Source organism: Dermacentor silvarum, chromosome 6 (assembly GCF_013339745.2).
Source record: "Dermacentor silvarum isolate Dsil-2018 chromosome 6, BIME_Dsil_1.4, whole genome shotgun sequence".
NCBI classification, from domain to species: domain Eukaryota; kingdom Metazoa; phylum Arthropoda; class Arachnida; order Ixodida; family Ixodidae; genus Dermacentor; species Dermacentor silvarum.
This window is the reverse complement of record NC_051159.1, coordinates 146,726,146-146,744,869: the sequence shown is the minus strand read 5'-3', so window position 1 is coordinate 146,744,869 and position 18,724 is coordinate 146,726,146. Positions and strand designations below refer to the sequence as shown.

At 49.6% G+C, this 18,724-nt stretch overlaps 1 protein-coding gene across 1 annotated transcript in view; it reads right to left on the bottom strand.

The window, feature by feature from the left end:
• Positions 1 to 18,724, bottom strand: part of LOC119456162 (cytochrome P450 3A24-like) — a 66,666-nt gene that overhangs the window by 40,961 nt on the left and 6,981 nt on the right. The window contains exons 4-5 of the mRNA XM_037717788.2: positions 7,592 to 7,688; positions 2,852 to 2,968 (exon numbers count right to left, since the gene is read on the bottom strand). Coding sequence (XP_037573716.1) covers positions 2,852 to 2,968; positions 7,592 to 7,688 — 214 coding nt within the window. The remainder of the gene's footprint in view (positions 1 to 2,851; positions 2,969 to 7,591; positions 7,689 to 18,724) is intronic.

Sequence of the window (18,724 nt, the reverse complement as noted above, 5' to 3'; positions counted from 1 at the left end):
AGCCTCTGTATCCGGTTCATCACAATTTCGAATGAAAGTAGCCTGGCTGTTTTGGGCACTGTAGAGGTCAGTATAGAATTCTTCCGCTGCTTTTGCTATGTCATCGAAATTGCTGATAATATTGCCATGCTTATCTTTCAGTGCATACATCTTGCCTTGTCCTATGCCAAGCTTTCTTCTTACTGATTTCATGCTGCGTCCATATTTTACGGCTTCCTCAATCTTTCCCACGTTATAATTTCGAATATCCCTTACTTTCTTCTTGTTGATCAGTTTTGACAGTTCAGCGAATTCTATCTGATCTCTTGAGTTGGACACTTTATAAGGTCCTTTGTTTCTTGGGAGAGCTTACCTACTGTTTGTCTTGGTGCCTTACCTCCCACTTCAATTGTTTCTTCTGATATTAGCCTAGTTACGGTTTCATTGATTACCTCTATGTTGTCTTCGTCTTCCTGTTCTAAAGCTGCATATTTGTTTGCGAGCACCAGCCTGAATTGGTCTGCTTTTACCCTTACTTCGTCTAGGTTGGCCTGCTTCCTCTTGACTAATTTCACTCTTTCTCTCTTCAAATTAAGAGAAATCCTAGACCTCACTAACCTATCGTCACTGCACTTTACCTTACTTAACACTTCTACATTCTGCACTATGCTTTGATCGGCAGAGAGTATGAAATCTATTTCATTCCTTGTTTCTCCATTAGGGCTTTTCCAGGTCCACTTCCTGTTGCTGCGCTTCCTGAAGAAGGTATTCATTATTCGGAGCCTATTCTTTTCCGCAAATTCTACTAACATCTCTCCTCTTGCATTCCTAGAATCGATGCCGTAGTTGCCAATTGCTTGCTCGCCAGCCTGCTTTTTCCCCACTTTTGCATTGAAGTCAGCCATGACTACAGTATACTGAGTTCGCACCTTTCTCATTGCTAATTCAACATCTTCATAAAATTGTTCTATTTCTTCATCATCGTGGCTAGAGGTTGGGGCATAGGCTTGCACTACCTTCATTTTGTACCTCCTATTGAGCTTTGTTACGACGACTGCTACCCTCTCATTAATGCTGTAACCCGCCGTGGTTGCTCAGTGGCTATGGTGTTGAGCTGCTGAGCACGAGGTCGCGGGATCGAATCCCGGCCACGGCGGCCGCATTTCGATGGGGGCGAAATGCGAAAACACCCGTGTACTTAGATTCAGGTGCACGATAAAGAACCCCAGGTGGTCCAAATTTCCGGAGTCCCCCACTACGGCGTGCCTCATAATCGGATCGTGGTTTTGGCACGTAAAACCCCATAATTTAATTAATGAATGCTGTAGAATTCGTCAGTGTTGCCCGCTATGTTGTTATGGACTAGAAATCCTACCCCGGGATTCTCTCTTGTCTGGAAGACCTCTGTGGCAGGGGACGTGGCGGTTAGTCAGCACTGTGTAAGCCTCACCAGTTCCTCTAACCTCACTAAGGCCAATAATATCCCAGGCAATGCCTGACAATTCCTCAAATAGTCCTGTTAAGCTAGCCTCACTCGAGAGGGTGCGCGTGTTGAACGTTGCCAGGTTCAGTTTCCTTTGGCGGCCTGTCCGGACCCAGAGATGAAATCATACATTCGTTTTATTCGGCACCACACTAAGCCGACACAAGCGCCGCTGCGTTCACCGCACCTCCCATGCATCTGCCGCAACCGCTGCTGCAGCCGCGCTGGCACCTCCGACGCGCATAACATAACCTAGGAGCGCAGGCCGCGTGCACAGGCCCCCCGTCACCACACTTTAACCTCCCCTCTTACCCGTCTCCTTTGCTGCAGTGCTGTCGCCACACCCTCTCCCCTAGCCGTCTGCATTACTGAAGCGCCGTCGGCACACTCTTTCCCCCTCTCCCCTACCCGTCTCCATTCCTGTCCAAGCACCGTGATACGGACGTAAGTCACCCAGGCAACCCCCCCCCCCCCCCCCCCAGCCTTCTGGGAACGCATGCGGGTGGTGCATACGGGGGCTAGAGGTAAACAGGGGTGCGATCTTGTACGCGTTCCAAAATGGAACGGAGGCGGTCCGTTCCATCGAGCCGCACACGATTGGTCAATTTGATCGTCACGGTTCAAATTGACCAATCGTGTGCGGCTCACGGTTCAAATTGAGCAATCGTGTGCGGCTCGATGGAACGGACCGCCTCCGTTTCATTTTGGAACGCGTACAAGATCGCGCCCCACCTTCCCTGTACAAAACAAGAATAATAAGTGGCAGCAAATGTTTTTAAAAAAGAAAGCTATTGTGAACTTTTCCGGCACTATTAATTTCGTTGAATGCAGGTTTTGCCTAAGTTCACTCGAAAGGTTCACTAAACGAAGGTTTCGGACACATATCACATGATGCACTCACGCATGCATTGCTATCTATATGGCAATTGTTTCTTTGAATTCCCCCCCTTCGACGTAGAATTGAGTGCCGTGTTTAAATAGTGTGAACACCTACTTCTGTGTTACTTGGGCTGTGTTTCAATACTCGTCGTAGACGGCTAAATGGACAGCTAAGCGGACAACGCCCACTCTCGTTCCTATTCTGGAGATGGAAGCTACATTGTGCGTTTCACATGTTCGCACACGCAAAGCGTTAAAAGTTACACCGACAGTGTGTGCGTTTTTTCCTAGCTCTTTTTGTCGACGCGAGGTGACGTCAAGTTGCAGAGACTTCTTCGAAATGAGCTCCATTACTTTCTCTGTAAACTGTCTTCCTACTTACATTAAAAGGAGACCGACTTCAATGCTGGCCAGAATTTGAACACATCCTTGCTGCGTCAATTGAGACGACGCCGTCATAATACCTCGGCATGCGCAATGTCACAACATAATAGAGACAACACTGATCACCTTTCGCATCTTCCCAGTGGAGAACGCTGGACTCGCAGCTGGTCGAATCTTCCTCCACTGCTCAACAGGGGTGATGCTCATCATGTTGTCCAGCAAAGGGTCATAAAACGTGAACGTCTGCAATGCAAAAAAATTATGGATAAAACCACGAAAGATAACATTTTTGTCGTATTACGAGAGTACATCTCGATCAACACTACCTTAAAATGCTCTTTCGGCATTTTGTACCTGTAGCATGATACATTCGGCAAGACGTTTAACAGTATTTGTATTTTCGATACATCATGCGAAGTATCGTGTATTTTAACATACAAGGTAGACTTATAGCAAAATTCACGAAGTCACCGAGAGTCACTGAGGCAAGCAAGTGATGGCAGGTAAAGTTTTTCAATGCATAAAACAGCGTTTTCTTAAATTAAGTAACTGGAACGCTAATGCATTTGGTCGGACACTTTAAAAATTAATATCTCGAAGCTGGTGCAGTCCGAGCATTCGTTCGAAGTTTATACACATTGCGAACTCACCGGCTATAATTCGTAGATTGAAATATGAACCGTAAAGTAATTAAGTAGAAAGTTTATTAGCTTAATTAAATTAATTATTTATTGAAGCATTTTCATTTCTCATAGAACTAATGGCCGCCCCATCGAGTAACTTAGATCAAGGGTTAGAATTGTGCTATCTGCCACAGGCAATTTTTTTTTTAATTTTGGACCTTCTAAAAAAAAGGACATCCGATATAGCGGAGCCATAACGAGAAATTAACTGTTGTACAGAAGTATTTCAACGTACAAATGAAAGTATCGTATCGGTTACAATTAACCATCCAGTATCCCGTATCTGTATTTTAGTATTTTAAATACTTGTCGGCTCAGTATCTTGTATTTGTATCACATTAGAAAGTATCCTTGCCCCGTCTTGTTCTGCTGAATACACATTGGACTTGGTGCGATGCCTTTCGATGAATACATGTATTCTCGCAGTTTTAATATGAAAATATTATATGCCCCATCACGCGAAAATCTGTCGGCGCAGTCGACGTGGCCGAAAAATGGTACCAAAAATGCCCGACAGTCCAAAGAGTAAAAGCTTGTCAAAAATGCTCGGATTGACTTCAAATTTCTCAGGGAGGTTCCTGTAAAGAAAGTAAATTTAAAAAAACGCTCAACCTTGCACTTGGTCGCGCAACGCTTGAAACAGCGAAGCTGGGCGATCGTAGCCCAGCATTTTCCGGAAGTGCGCGCGAACTTTTTATATTATTACTCATGATGATGATAATTTCTTTTCGCGCGTCTCGGACTTACGGCCGTCCCTGCGCGTTGCATAGCGCAGCTTCCAACACCGACACCGCGTTACAGGAGACCCGCTCCGTGAATGCGTCTCTCTCTCTCTTTCTCTCTCTCTCGTTTTCATAGCGCGCAGAACCTCTTCACCTCGCAGAGCACGAGCGCACGAACGCGCCAGCTGTGGACGAAGACGACGACGCTCGAACGCAATCATATGGTTCGCATAAATGCATGTTCTGCAAGCGTGGTTGTATATAGCCTAGTGGTTACGACGCTCGCTTTGGGACCGGGAGCACGCGGGGTCGAATCCCGCCTGGGCAAGAAAGTGAATTTTCTTTAATTTCGGTCTGGATGGGAATTAAAACCGGGCCTCCGGGGTCCGAGACGAGCATGCTTCCCGAACGCCACGAGGGCTCCACGGTTCTCGTTGACTAAAGCTGGGCCTAGTACGTGCGTAATTGCACAAGCGACAGCGTAGCCAATGAAGAGTAGGTGGCACCAAGTGATGAGTGCATAAAATAAATGTTACACAGGCACTAAAGTTTCCTTACATGCATTGATTGCGAAAGCACTCTGGGTGTGTCGACTATATCGACGTCTATAATATTTCGACGCTCATGTCCCGTGATATTCTCATATGACGTCATCATGGTCATGTGACCTTGCAGCTTAAGGTTCTTACTTGGTCGCGTGACTATCCCACAGGACGTGATCACTAGGTCATGTGCTCCAATTGGTCAAAGGTCAATTTTAAGGGTAAGCCACCCAAATTTTGGGGGGTGGGCCAAGGCACATTTGGGATTGGGCCAGGTCGGTTTTGAACGTGGGGTTAACTAATATTTTCGGATTGGGCAAAGTCAATTTTTTGAGTGTGGGCCAGGTTGGCTTTCATTGACATGGAAACATTGCGTCACCACTTGGTCACGTGGGTTTTATTGCGATAGCAATTATATGGACACTCAAAAGCAGATTTCTGCCGTCGGCGTCGCCGTCGCCGTCGCCGTCACCGTGAGGTTCCGTATGACGTCATTTGGAGATGAAATCGTCGCCGCGCGCCGAACGCTGTATGTGCGAGTGAAAGGGCGCTAGGGGCGCGTCTTTCACGGGGAGTGAACGCACGGCGGAGAACAAACGCGCGTTCTGCGCCGTGCTCAAGGGCTGCAGAAGTAGGCGTCTCTTTTCTCCTTTACAATGACCATATATGTAGAGCAAACGCGCCTTCTTCAGACGCGCGAGAGTCCGTGGGGGAGGGGGAGGGAAGGGAGCCGACGTTTAGCTGCGGCACCAAGTGCCTATTTATATCAGAGGCTCCAGCAACAGTCACCAACGCCGCACGCATTTTGAGCTAACGCGGGCAAAACACCGATGGCGTCGACAACAGTTCTGCGTGTTGTTGCTACCAAAGCCGCTCACCTTACTTCGTATGACATTGCTGTGTTGCTATCGCATTCATTGCTTCGCCCTTAGGGCGAAACTGTGACATTTTTTGTACCATCGGATGTTAACGCCGAACGCCGGATTTTCCGCTTCATGGGGCATTCGTGCTTTCGCATTAAAAATATTCAATGTCCTATTGAACGGCGCTGAGCGGTCCTTCGAGTTATAAACTCCTCGCGGGCAAGCGAGCGCGTTGAGACGCTTGGCGCGTTTAGATTTGGCCTTACCGAGGCGCAGTTAGAACGCAGGCGAGAGCTTGCGAGGAACAAGGAATTCACGGAAAAAAAACACTTCACCAAAGGGAATATATTGCTTTCGCATTCCCACACGTAAGCAGTCGTAAGTGTCTCTGCCGAATGTTTAACAGCGGAGCTGTTTAAGCTCTTGGTTGCGCCGCGTAGTACGAACAAAAGCTGCTCCTGGCGATGACGTCACCGCGCGTTGCCTAGCAACCACCTCGCGGAGCGGTGTGCGCTTCGCCTCTTCTCCGTGCCGTGCACATGTTGCCTTGACATGGAACGTTAAGGGGAGAGAAGGAGAGGATGCGCGCGGCGTGCACTGTGCTAGGGAGAGAGAAAGAGAAAATGAGAGCGAGACAGAGAGAAAGAAATTGTAACAGCACCAACGAGGCAACGCGCAGAGCTGCTGCCGACGCCGTCCCTGTTTCGCCGCGTTCACGCCAAACGTGTGGTGTCCGTGACTGCAGCAGGCGCCTCTGGCGGTGACTCGGCAGATTTCGACTAGCCACGCCCCGGCAAGTGTGGAGGCGCAGCTTGGCCGTGACGTCGCCGGGGAGATAAAGCTTGGAGCCACCGCGACGGCGGCAGAACTCTCATTGACTCTGTGGCGAGTACATGTAGCCTTGACATGGGACGACCAAAGAAGATCCGGACACACCAAGAAGAAGCCGCTCATCTTGAAGCGCGTCGCGCGGCCAAGCGAGAATCTGCGCTTTAGTTGCGAGTCGATTCGGAATACCGTGCCTAGCACCACCTAGCATTTCCTAGTAAAACTTAGCCAAGCCTAGTAAAACCTGGAAGAAGCTAGGTCGATCACCAGCTCCGCTGTTTACTCCAGCCTTGCACCACTAGGGCAAGCACCAACATTTTTTTTTGTGTTTTTTTTTTAGAAGGACATGCTAATAACGGAGAGATATAAGAAGCGCAATGTTTACAGTCCCCATTTATACACGACATAAAGTTATTCTAAGCTGGGGCAGCAGCACTAGTAAATGAAGCCCTCAGGGACATTACACAACAATGCGCCGCCTATTCCTCTCTTCTTGCGTTTTATTCTTTCGGTGGTGTTCTTGTGATAGCCCTTAATGTTGTCTTCTTACAAAGGTGCCGGAATGTGACGAAGGAGCAGCGACATGGTGGATGGGACGTATTAAACACCGCTTCGCCGTTTTCTAAAGGAGTGGAGAAAGGATTGAGCAAGCTTTTTGCTCGGGAGTAACTCATGGTCATGAACAATTAATTGCCCGATTGCTCGTGCCTATGGGCTGTCGCACTATAGTGTATGACGTCATATGCAGGACATATTAGGGAGACTTGGAAGCCTCAAATGAGATTGAGCGATCCTTTATGCGAGATTGTGGGCTCCCTGTTGCATGCACCGGAATAGTATTTGGTTCGCATGTTCAATGCTGCAAATTGAGTGCACATCGCCAACATTTTCTTGCCATGCTCAAAAACTGTCATATAGTCCCAGCGCAAGGCCTATAATCATAATGAACTCCTTGGCTTATATAAATATTTATTGAAAAAATTTGGCCTGGGTTACGCATTGATTTTGTCGTCAACTATTTACTTTTGTTGTAGCTGCACCTTTAACCTAATCTTTTACGACCCCTTCTGGGTTCCTTTTTCATGCATGCACTTCGTTGTTCTTGCCTCGCTAAGTCATGCACTTCGTCGTTCTGCCTCGCTAACTTAAATGAAAACATTTGTCAGGCAATGTTATTCAAACAGCCCAGTTGGATACTTGCTTATTGCATTTTCTGAAATGTACTCACCCTTCTGTTTGGCAGAGATGGGAAATCCTTTACTAGAACCTGCTTCACCAATTCGGGCTCGGCGACAAATAGTACGAGCTTGTTAGACTCGAAGGCCCTGCACGTAAAGACAGTAATAAAAAATGTCACTGTTTTGTCTGAAAGCCGAAGCATATTGATTGCGATATCAGATTAGTAGACAGCTGTACGAAGTAAGGAAAGTGGTTTTATTGGCCGTATAAATTTGCAAACATTCGCTTACTAACTAAATTAACAAGCATGGTTTCTGGCGCACACAAGCAAACATGAGCACCTCTCACTCGATGACCGCGGAAACTCGCGGCCAAAACGCTGGAATGAGGAAGCGCGGCGGCAGCAGCGAACGAATTGATCTTCGTGCTGCCTCTCGCTTCACCGCGAACTAAGTGGCGAAAACACAGTGCACACGAAGCTTTCAGCAGCACTTGGCGCAGTCTGTCCCCATCGCCGACCGCTTTCAAGGTGGGGCCCGCGTGGCCACACCACACGCAGCAGCCGCCTAAGTAGAACTCCCTCCCTTCTCCCCGGCTCCTTGCGCGCAACGGAAGACGGCGCGCTTCCTCCTCGCTTTCCTTCCTTGCGCGCGCGAGATTGAGCCGCCATCGACGGCTCGCCCTCGCACGTTTTCACTCGCACATACAGCATATACGGTGCGCAGCGACGATGTTATCACCCCTCGACTTTATACGGAACACCACGGCGACGGCAGCAATGCACCTCGAGTGTCCATTGCCATCACAATAAAAATAAGCAGCGTGACAAATCCTGAGTGCTGCGAAGTTCTTATCAAAGCACTCACTTTTTTTGCCGCCAACGAAACGTGCATTATAAGTATTTAAATTTCAGCACCTTTCCATCGGCACCTGTGTGTATCGGTTCCAAATCAAATTTATAGGGAACTTACATCTATGGGGTGCAGGAATGGAGATAAAAAATTGTCGCAGTTTCACCCGAAAGGCGAAGCATCAATTGCGATAGCAAATTAGTAGAGAGCTATACGGAGTAAGGATAGTAGTTTTATCAGCTGTATAAACTTGTACATGCAGCAGCGCCAGCAACGCGCAGAACTGTTGTCGACGCCGTCAGCGTTTTATTCGCGTTCGCACCGAACGCGTGTGGTGTTGGTGACTGTTGCCGGTGCCTCTGGGGCGGCTCGGAGGCTTTCGACGAGATCAGAATGGGACACTCGTCGAGCAGCGTCGGAAATCTTACCTACCTTCTCGCCTCGCAACGTTTTTATATAAATACGCATTTGGTGCCACAGCTAAACGTCGCCTCCCCTCCCTCCCTCCCGTCCCCCACGGCATTTCGCGCCACGGAAGAAGTCGCGTTTGCTCTCTATATATGGTCATAGTAACGGAGGAAAGAGACGCAGCCCTTCAGGGAGCATGGTGCAGAACGCGGGTTTGCTCTCCGACGTGCGTTCGCTCCCCGTGAAAGCGCGCGTCCCTCGCGCCCTCTCACTCGCACATACAGCGTCCGGAGCGCGGCGACGATTTCATCGCCGTTGACGTCATACGGAACCTCACGGCAACGGCTACGGCGACGACGACGCGGACGGCAGAAATCCGCCTTGGAGTGTCCATATAATTGCTATCGCAATAAAATAATAATAACAGCGGCAGCCTCGTGTGACCTTGCACAACTACAAGCATACGCCCAGCGATGCTATTGCAAATAGCTATCCTTTCCCAAGTTTTCAATTCAGCAGAACAGCCGCCAGTCTCCTAGAAGCACTTCCGCACTCCTGCAAATCACTTAAATATTTGAAAATTTGCTGGCATGTTCTGCAGAGTATATTAACGCGAAAGCGTTACTTGGCTAGGTTGGCGAAAGCGCGCACCTCGCTGGCGTGCGCAAAAGGCTTCCGCACAAGCCTTGCCAGGAAAGCACGTGACCTCTCCCACCGGAATTAACGCCGGCGCCAACGGCTTCCGCAGCAACACTCAACGCGCGCTCCACTCCGCCGCAGCAACCGCCTGCTATGGCCGCGGCGTAGGAGAGGGGAATCCCCGCAGCACAAGGGGAAGCCCCTACTCCAAGGGGAGAAAGAAAGCGAATTAGAATAGTCGGCGCGGTCAACATGGGATCAACGTAACATCTACTAAAGAAAAAATCACCGCATATCCACGAAGTGAATGATGATGAGTGGGCGAAGCACCGGGGGATCATTCTGTTAACCGTGAATCCCCCGACGCCGGCAAGCGGACCCAGAGGCGGCGAGAGCGCGGGAAGCGGCGGCAAAACGCCGAAAGCGTTCTCTACCTGAGGTTGGTGGTGCCGATGCTCGGTTCAAGCGCGACGCCGGCACACGAACCCAGAGGCGGCGAGAACGCGGGAAGCGGCGGCAAAAGGCCGGAAGCGTTCTCTACCTGAGGTTGGTGGCGCCGATGCTCGGTTCAAGCGCGAACTTCAAGAGCCCTCAGCTCCGGGTCCGCTTGCCGGCGTTGCCGTACTGCTGCAGTTTTGCGAGCCCTCAGCTCCGGGTCTGCATGCCGGCGTTGTCGTGCTGCTGCAGATTCGCGAGCCCTCAGCTCCGGGTCCGCTTGCCGGCGTTGCCGTTTTGCTGCAGCTTCCCGAGCCCTAGACTCCGGGTACGCTTGTCTGCGTCGCCGTGCTGCAGCAGCTTTGCGAGCCCTCAACTCCGCTTGCAGTTGAGCCGCCAACTCTCGCCTTTTCATACATAGTGGGCGCGCCGTTATCAGAAGCGACCGTTATCATCCATGGCTGAAGAGAGAAAGAGAGCGCGTGTCGGGAACGAACGCCCTTGTGCACCGCAGCGCCTCTAGCGGACTCCATGCAAACCAGAGCTACGGACGAGAGAGCAAGAGAGCGCGCCTCGGGAACGAGAAAGAGAGCGCGCGTCGGGAACGAACTAAAACCCCTCAATGAAGAAAAGTAGCGCCATGTTTTGCAGATCACCGCTTTCCTCCTCTCCTGCCCGTTCTCTCGGCGCTGTGCTCCCTCAAGGGCTGCAGAAGATAGCGCCAACCGTTCCCTTTCCCTCAAGAACCACTTATCGGCCCTCCGATTGGCCGAATGCTGTCACGTGCTCTCGCGCGCTTTTTTTCTTGCTTGTTTTTTGCTCCCGCCGCCATCGCGGTGCCAGACCATTGCGAGCGGTGTATGGAGGCACCACGCATCGCGTCGCCTTTGCGCTTTTAAGGCGTAGTGTTCGCGATGCCGTGTTGCTCGGCATTCGGGTGTAGAACACGCGAAACAGACGGCAAGCGACTCTTCCGGATTCCATCTGCGAAGCGAGACGCGGCGCAGAGGAAAGTCGGGCTTCACAGAATCAGCCGGGCTGATTTCAACCCAACACAATGGTCCCGGCTGTGTGAGGTAAGCGAGCGATTCTTCAATGATCCCTAATCTCACATGCTGCCACTTGCTGTGTGAGGCATCGTTCGTTTTTCTCCCTCCTAAGTGCCGCATTGTTCGCGCTGCATGTTCGCGCTGTATTTGCAACTTTCGTGGCCGGATTTCATCATGTCTTCAAACGCACGTGGTTTTTGTTGACTCGGTTATACAATCCATGGCGTTGTGTTTGCGTGGCCTGTGTGGCAATATGATCCGCAAAAGCAGCCTCGCATACACCTGTAAGATGACCGCTGCCGCGCTACTCAAATGCAAGCGAGCGAAGCCACTAGCCTCCTTATCGACGGACCGCTTCCGCCGAATGATCGGTAGCTCACTAGTCAGTGAAACGTGTAAGACAACTGGATATATACAGCTGGTGGATCATTCACTCCCGCAGCGTAGTCATTGTTAGAGGCCCGCTGTGCACGTTAGCCGCTGGCCAACGAGGGACTGGAGCTACTGAAACGCGGAGATGACGGCGCTAGGTCAACCAACACCGAGATCGCGCGTGGCATGGCTCAGTTAAAGCCCGACTTAGAGGCTTTAGGCTCACTATATCACCGCTAATAGTACAGCCATCTAATCGAAACTGCATTTATGCGTCCTCTCGTTAATTCGGCAGCCAGTCATAATATAACGCGAAAAATTCCTATCAAAATACGAGTTCAAGAGGGCGAGCGACGCGTAGCCACAGCGTTTCATTCGGAGAGCGTCTGCTAGTTCAGCACCGCGCAGGGGGAGCCACGGTCGACAGAAGAGAGACAACGCCGGCGCAGGAAGAGGAGAGAGGAGATGGTGCTACTTTTCTTATTGAGGGGCTTTAGAACGAACGCCGTTGTGCACCGCAGCGCTCCTAGCGGACTCCATGCACACTAGAGCTACGGACGAGAAAGAAAGAGAGCGCGCGTCGGGAACGAACGCCCTTGTGCACCGCAGCGCTCCTAGTGGACTCCATGCAAACCAGTGCTACGGACGACGGGCGACGAGGGAGGGAAAAGGCTCGGCCCTAAGGTACTTCGCCCCTAAAAGTGCGCCTTCGCCCGCAATCTCAGTCTGCCTTCAGTTTCTGTGGAGGTACTGTCGCAGCAGCATGGATTGTGATTCTGCAACAAGTAGCGGCAGTTAGTTTTATGTCGAGGTTTTAGGCTTAGTGTCGACTTCGGCAGAAGTCTCGTGGACAACGCGCTCCCTGGGTGAGGAGGACTCAGGGGACGAGCGTGAATTGAAACGTGTACGCTTTGCACCCAATTCACAAATTACGAAGAAGAAAGAAAAAAATTTGTCGCAGTTTCACCCGAAAGGCGAAGCACCAATTGCGATAGCAAATTAGTAGAGAGCTATACGGAGTAAGGATAGTAGTTTTATCATCTGTATAAACTTGGACATGCAGCAGCACCAGCAACGCGCAGAACTGTTGTCGACGCAGTCGGCGTTTTGCCCGCGTTCGCACCGAACGCGCGCGGCGTTTTTATATAAATACGTATTTGGTGCCGCAGCTAAACGTCGCCTCCCCTCACTCCCTCCCTCCCGTCCCCCCACAGCCTCTCGCGGGACCGAGAAAGTTGCGTTTGCTCTCTATATATGGAAAGGAGGAAAGAGACGCTTAATTCTGCAGCCCTTCAGGGAGCACGGCGCAGAACGCGCGTTTGCTCTCCGACGTGCGTTCGCTCCCCGTGAAAGCGCGCGTCCCTCGCGCCCTTTCACTCGCACATACAGCGTCCGGAGCGCGGCGACGATTTAATCACCGTTGACGTCATACGGAACCTCACGGCGACGGCGACGCCGACGGCAGAAATCTGCTTTGGAGTGTCCATATAGTTGCTATCGCAATAAAAAGTTGGAGGATCGCTAAGCATATTCTCATGAGATGACCACACAACGAATGAGGCAACACCACATAGCAACACCCTTCCGTAACAACAGCCTATCCAAAAGAGACGCTTTCGCGTTCTCATCTCATAAGAATATGCTTAGGGATCCTTCAATTTTGTCTTCGAATTCTGTCTTACAAAAATTACATGAGGGAACTCTAGGCTAGTGTCTACGGGAGCTACAGCGGTGGCGGTTTAGTCAGCCTGCTAATGAACGGCTGTATACGAATTTGCTAAACTTCACACTTCTGACTTCAAACGGCTTTCCGACTTGACAAATCAATCATTTTCAACAAAGCAGTGCGTTATAAATGAGACCATTCCGAATGATTACGTACGTTTGCGCAGACTTCGTGTTTAGTGTTGCATCGTTTAGAAAATTCAAATTGCTTGCAAATTTCAAGGAAGAAAAAAACACGTAACAATAACGCCACGAGACCGTCTGAAGCCGCAGTCACGAAGCTTAGACAAATCCATGTAGGCCTAATATACCAACATTCGCATGATTGACCGATCACAGCGCTACTCTTTCCCTTAGTAACTTTAGTAGGAAACTGATTCTCACAAACTTTCGGCCATAGACACCAAATCACTTTTTTTCGGTGGTTTAGGCTGGCAGAAGTTTATGCCATTTTGTTCGAAGAGAACATGATAGTACAGAGAGCTGTAGTATAGCGTAATATATTTGGCGTAAGCGGGGGACGCAACGCTAGTGCTATAGCGCTCGGTGGAGCACGGCTTGAATTAGTCCTTTAGTACAGCGGAACCGAGCGCAACGCTAACATGAATTCAAAAAGCTGCGACGCCGCATAGATCTAAAAGTTCGCAAAATACAAGTATCAAATACACACCAAATATGAATGTAATCATTTGCGTTATCCGTATTATTTGCACAGAAGTGTCGACCACCCACCAATAACACCAGCTCATAAAATTTCGTTTGTCACTTCAATAAAGTTCTTGTCAATTGTCAATTGGTGGCATCTATACAGAATAGATAGTATAGGCAAAAATTAGTAATAGATTACTTCTGAGATTTGGCAGCGCGCGTAGCTTGTCACTCCAACCGCAATATATCGGACGTTGTGTATTGACCCTTTTCGCGGAGCAGTTTGTTTTAGAGAAACGAGATGGCACTCACGGCGGCGCGCCATACCTCTCCTCAGCGACCGCGCACGAATGCGAAACCATTACTGCTTCTACCTTGCTTCTCTGCGATCAGCTGTCGGAAATGCAACTGAGTTTTCGCTAACACACTGTACTCCAATCATGCTAGATTTAATTATGTGGATGGAAGACGTGTGCAGTAGTTGGCTGGAAAAATAGTGACTGGCATGTTAAGGAATAGAATGAATTTGTGTGGCCAAGTTCGCGGACCACTGCTGCAACTGTCCAAACGTGTTACCGGCACTTCGTGATGTACGGCTTTTCTCGAGGATACAGAAATTTGCTCATCCGCCAGCCTTGTATCACTAACCTTCAAAGAAAGGGCTTCATCCCCAGAACGTCGGCAAGAGTAAGTACCACTCGTTAAACAATGACAAAGGGATTAGCGCCGCTTCATGTCATAGTAAGTTTCGCGCACGTTATCTATACACATCTGTCCCAAACGGCAGGAAAACTTACGCCCACTCTATCACCGACGTATCAAGAATAAGTGAATGGGCGCACACTTGAATATATGCGCACTGTATACGCACAATAAATGACGGACTACATCTATGGCGCACGAATGGTCGAAGCTGAATGTTTCGTGGCGGTCCACAAGAGTCAGCGAGTTACTAGCTGTAATATATATTTGCGACAAGGTATTACAATGTACGTACAAAACAGCTACGTTTCAAGCATTGTGTGCAGCAAGAACAAATCTATCGGAACTGAGCACACCCGCGAGCGATTAGGCAGAAAAAAATTCGGATAGTGGCCGCACCGAGGAACTTCACCGAGTCTGAAACTGACAAGCCACTGCGTCAAAATATTTCCCGACTAAAGAACAAAGAGCAAAACACACTAATCCTGACCGAATTCATAATCGGAAAGCTGGGATAGCTTGGAATACATATTTAGCCCCGCTTTTAGAACAAGCACCATATACGCTGCTTGCGCCGTTTGGACATAGCTTAATCAGCTACGAAAGCGCTTTTGCATGTTCTCTGAAGCTGTGATCAAAGCTTCGTGTCGTCCACCTAGTCAGGGTATATCCGAAAACAGAGGTTTTCTAAGCCGCGCCGGCGTCCTACACTTCCATTGTAAACAAGGAGGCAACGGAGGCAGTTGAGGCAAGCAATGGACGCGTCACCACGTGATCAAACATGGCAGCTCTACAGTGGCTAGAATGGGGAAGTGTGCCGAGCAGCGCCTACGGGGCGCATTGAAGCCGCCGGTAGGGAACCGCGAGGGGGCGCGCGCTGTCGTTGACACGTCGCCCGATGCGAGTCGCGCCGGCTGTGCTGCTTCGGTGACGGCGCCCGCCCTGACCTGTGGGAAGTAGGGCTTGTTTCTTTTTGTGCTGCAGCAAGTCTATATGTGTACTCATGGTGCGAAAACATTGTTTCGTGCCTGGATGCTACTATCGTACTGCTGTCCAATTTTGCTCACCGTGAACTGTCTTAGTTTCTACGATTTGATCAAAGCTCCCAGCAGTGGCGACTGTGAAGGGGGCGATCTGACACTTGTCCTCAGCATTGAGGATGCGACCATGAACTGGACGCACTGCTGGATAGTGGGAAGGTTGAAGAAGCTTCTCACATGATAAAGAAGTTCACAATGCTTTATTTACGCAGTATATAGCGCAGAAGCACACGAACAGTGAAATCAACATACGCAACACAGCGCTAACAACTGAGTGTTTATTGAACGAGAGCAGATATATATATATATATATATATATCGCCACACAAAAGGAATGTACAAGGAAGGCACCCAAACAAATCAACCTAGCAAGTTCAACTGACACAGGCGCCTAACGCGACAAACACTCAGTTCTTAACGCTGTGTCCCGTCTGTTTCTTTCGCCGTCCGTGTGCTTCTGCGCTACTGTGTAAATAATGTCATACCAACTAGCCCACCAGTCTGTCGTTTTAAATCCGCAATGCTACCCGACCATGATTACCCTGAAAAGATGAGCGACTCGCGGCTAGTGTTCTGCATGACAGGGTAAATATATACCCTGTATTCTGTGTGCAAGAAATGTTTTGACGAGCTCCTTGGTGCCACCGGCAAAGCCATCGACCAGGTGGCGATGTTCACCAAGTTCTGCGTCAATGGGGGCCTCATTCACCCTTCGTAGAAGATCTTCTCATTTGTATAGACGCCCTTGAAACCACTGTTTTCGATGTGGTTCAGTTACAACGAGCTGAACAGTGACAGCTTGGAAGAGCTTGTCTACTGTCTACACAAAAACGACGTCATATTGGGCTGTGCACCGCATGTCCCCAGCCTTACCAACCAAGTTACAAAATTATTTTTGGTCATCCGTTTTCCCTTCTACACGAAGGCACTCAAAAAAGAGAGAGTCTTCCCGTGAAAAGAAGAAGCACCTGAAGCTCAGTCGCGTCACTTAGCAGAGAATAACATAAGGTTGACAACGTTCTGTTTGAACTGTTTGTGAACAATTTAAAACATTTTTAAAGCACCAGCTCAGGTGCGTCGCGTAGCAAAAAATAATCGATGACGGAGAATGGTTTGTTTTAAACAGATTGTGAGCCACTCTTCAAAAATTTGTTGTTTGCGTAAACAGTGCGTCAAGGAGGAGGAGGGAAAACTTTATTTTCGTCAGATGCAGAGTTATTTAAATTACTGGGCTTCTTCTGCTAGCGGCGTGAGGTGGCCGTAAGCCCTCGACTTTCGGCGACCTCCAAAGCCCAGTTGACGGTCCGCAGCTGGACCGCGGGATCCGAGCTGGACACCGCTACCTCCGAGTCTGAAGTGTTATTAAGCTCGAGTTCCGCCGTAGGTTTGAGCCCGGGGCAGTCGCTCATTATATGTGTCAAGTCCGCTTTATAGGCGTCGCAGTTCTTGCATTTAACTGAGAAGCAGCCCGGATATATTACTGAATACTTGTAAGGGTTGGCAAATGAGCCAGTCTGCAACTGTCTCCAGGTCACCTGTTGCAGTTTATTCAGTGATTTATGCGGAGGGGGGTATTTTTGTCTACCTTCGCGGTAGTGCATAGTAATTTCATGGAATGTCACCATGCGATCCCTCGCTGAACCCAGGTCGAGGCCTTCCACCACCCGGCTGACGAAACCTCGGGCATAATTGTGGGCAGCCTCATTTCCTGGGTGCGAGGAATGTGCTGGGACCCAGATGATTTGAATCTGGCGATCAGGGGGTGGATAAAAAATAAAAGGATAAAAGGATAAAAGGTGGTGCGCCAAAAAATAAAATGTTTGATACCGAGTTACCACTGGGAATCTTCTTGCTTTGCGTTCGATAAGGTGTCAGCCGGAGTAAATCGTCTAAATCAAGCTACATTCTACCACCCACGCGCTCTCAATTGGATTGTTGCCTTGGCGCCTTTTAATTACGAAAGGGCTCGCATAGCTACGCTATCGCCATTTGCTGCCATGCACGAGCGAGATTACATATTATGGAGCTTTCTTTTTTTGTTATTGCATATTCGGCTGCGCGCGGACGATTGCATTCCACGCAGCGCCCTTGCACTGCGGATGCTAGCTGTCGTCGCGGCCGACGTGTAAGCGTGTGTCAGTGCCACCTGGCAATTTCCTCGCAAAGGGGCACGCGCGAGCCGGCGCGTTCAACACACTTCCCCATTCTAGCCCCTGTAGCAGCGCCCACGGGATCGCCGCGAGAAGGGCCAATACAGGCAGCCACTCCTGTTAAGCCTAAAGTGCTAAAATATTGTGAACTAATCTTGGCAGCATAGTCACTGATAATAATAATAAGAAGAATTGTCACTAATAGGTTGCTGTCGAAGCATCATAACACAAATATGTAGCAAATACGTGCATCATTTTGGAAGGAATAGGCTAAAGAGTACACGAAGGCGACTTGCCAGGTCCGAGGTGTACGGTCACTTCGATGGCTGCTTCAATGTTCCTCTACTAGGGACGCCTTCTAAAATAGGGCATGCTCGCAAGAACGTTAGCGTCGCTTAGGTGCTGGGCATGCGCTGTGTGTATCACGCAACGCTAACACTAAAGGCTCAATCACACCGGCAACTTGAGGAGGTCGAGCGACCATTTGTGACTCGCGACCAAAAAGCGACCGAAGGCGACTGATGTTCACACCGGCAAGCCCGGCTGAGCGCAACCTGCAAGTCGCAATCCCGGAGATTATCGTTTAAGCGAGAACTCCAGGAATTTACGCAGTTCGCGCGCACTTCGCTGGCACTGTGTATGTACATGTACACCCGTGAGCTAAAGTATACGGACCAGGGGTTGCGCAATAAAGCCGATTTTTTCCTCTGCCTGTGAACGCAACTTGAAATTGAGGACTGCAGTCCACACTTGGCATTGTGAACTTTTGTGGACTCTTCAGTGTACTCGTCGACGCGGCTGTCATGAACAGTTGACATACGAAACAGTGAAACTTCACCATCACGTCCAACAAAAAGGCCACGAGGTTGTATTTCAATGGGTACCTGGTCATTGTGGAATCAGTGGCAATGATTCCGCAGACAACGCTGCTCGCACATCACACCAAGAAGAGCTCCGCGTTCCAATTCCACTTTCGAGGACAGACGCCGCAAGGCAGCTTCGACACCTGGCACGCAGTCTCTCACTGACCGAGTGGAACTCGCCAAACTTACGATTAACACGACTGCATCAATTAAACCCGTCACTGCAACTCCGACCTCCATTCGGACTTCCTCGACGTGAAGCTTCGCTTCTCTGTCGCCTTTGGTTAGGAGTTGCCTTCA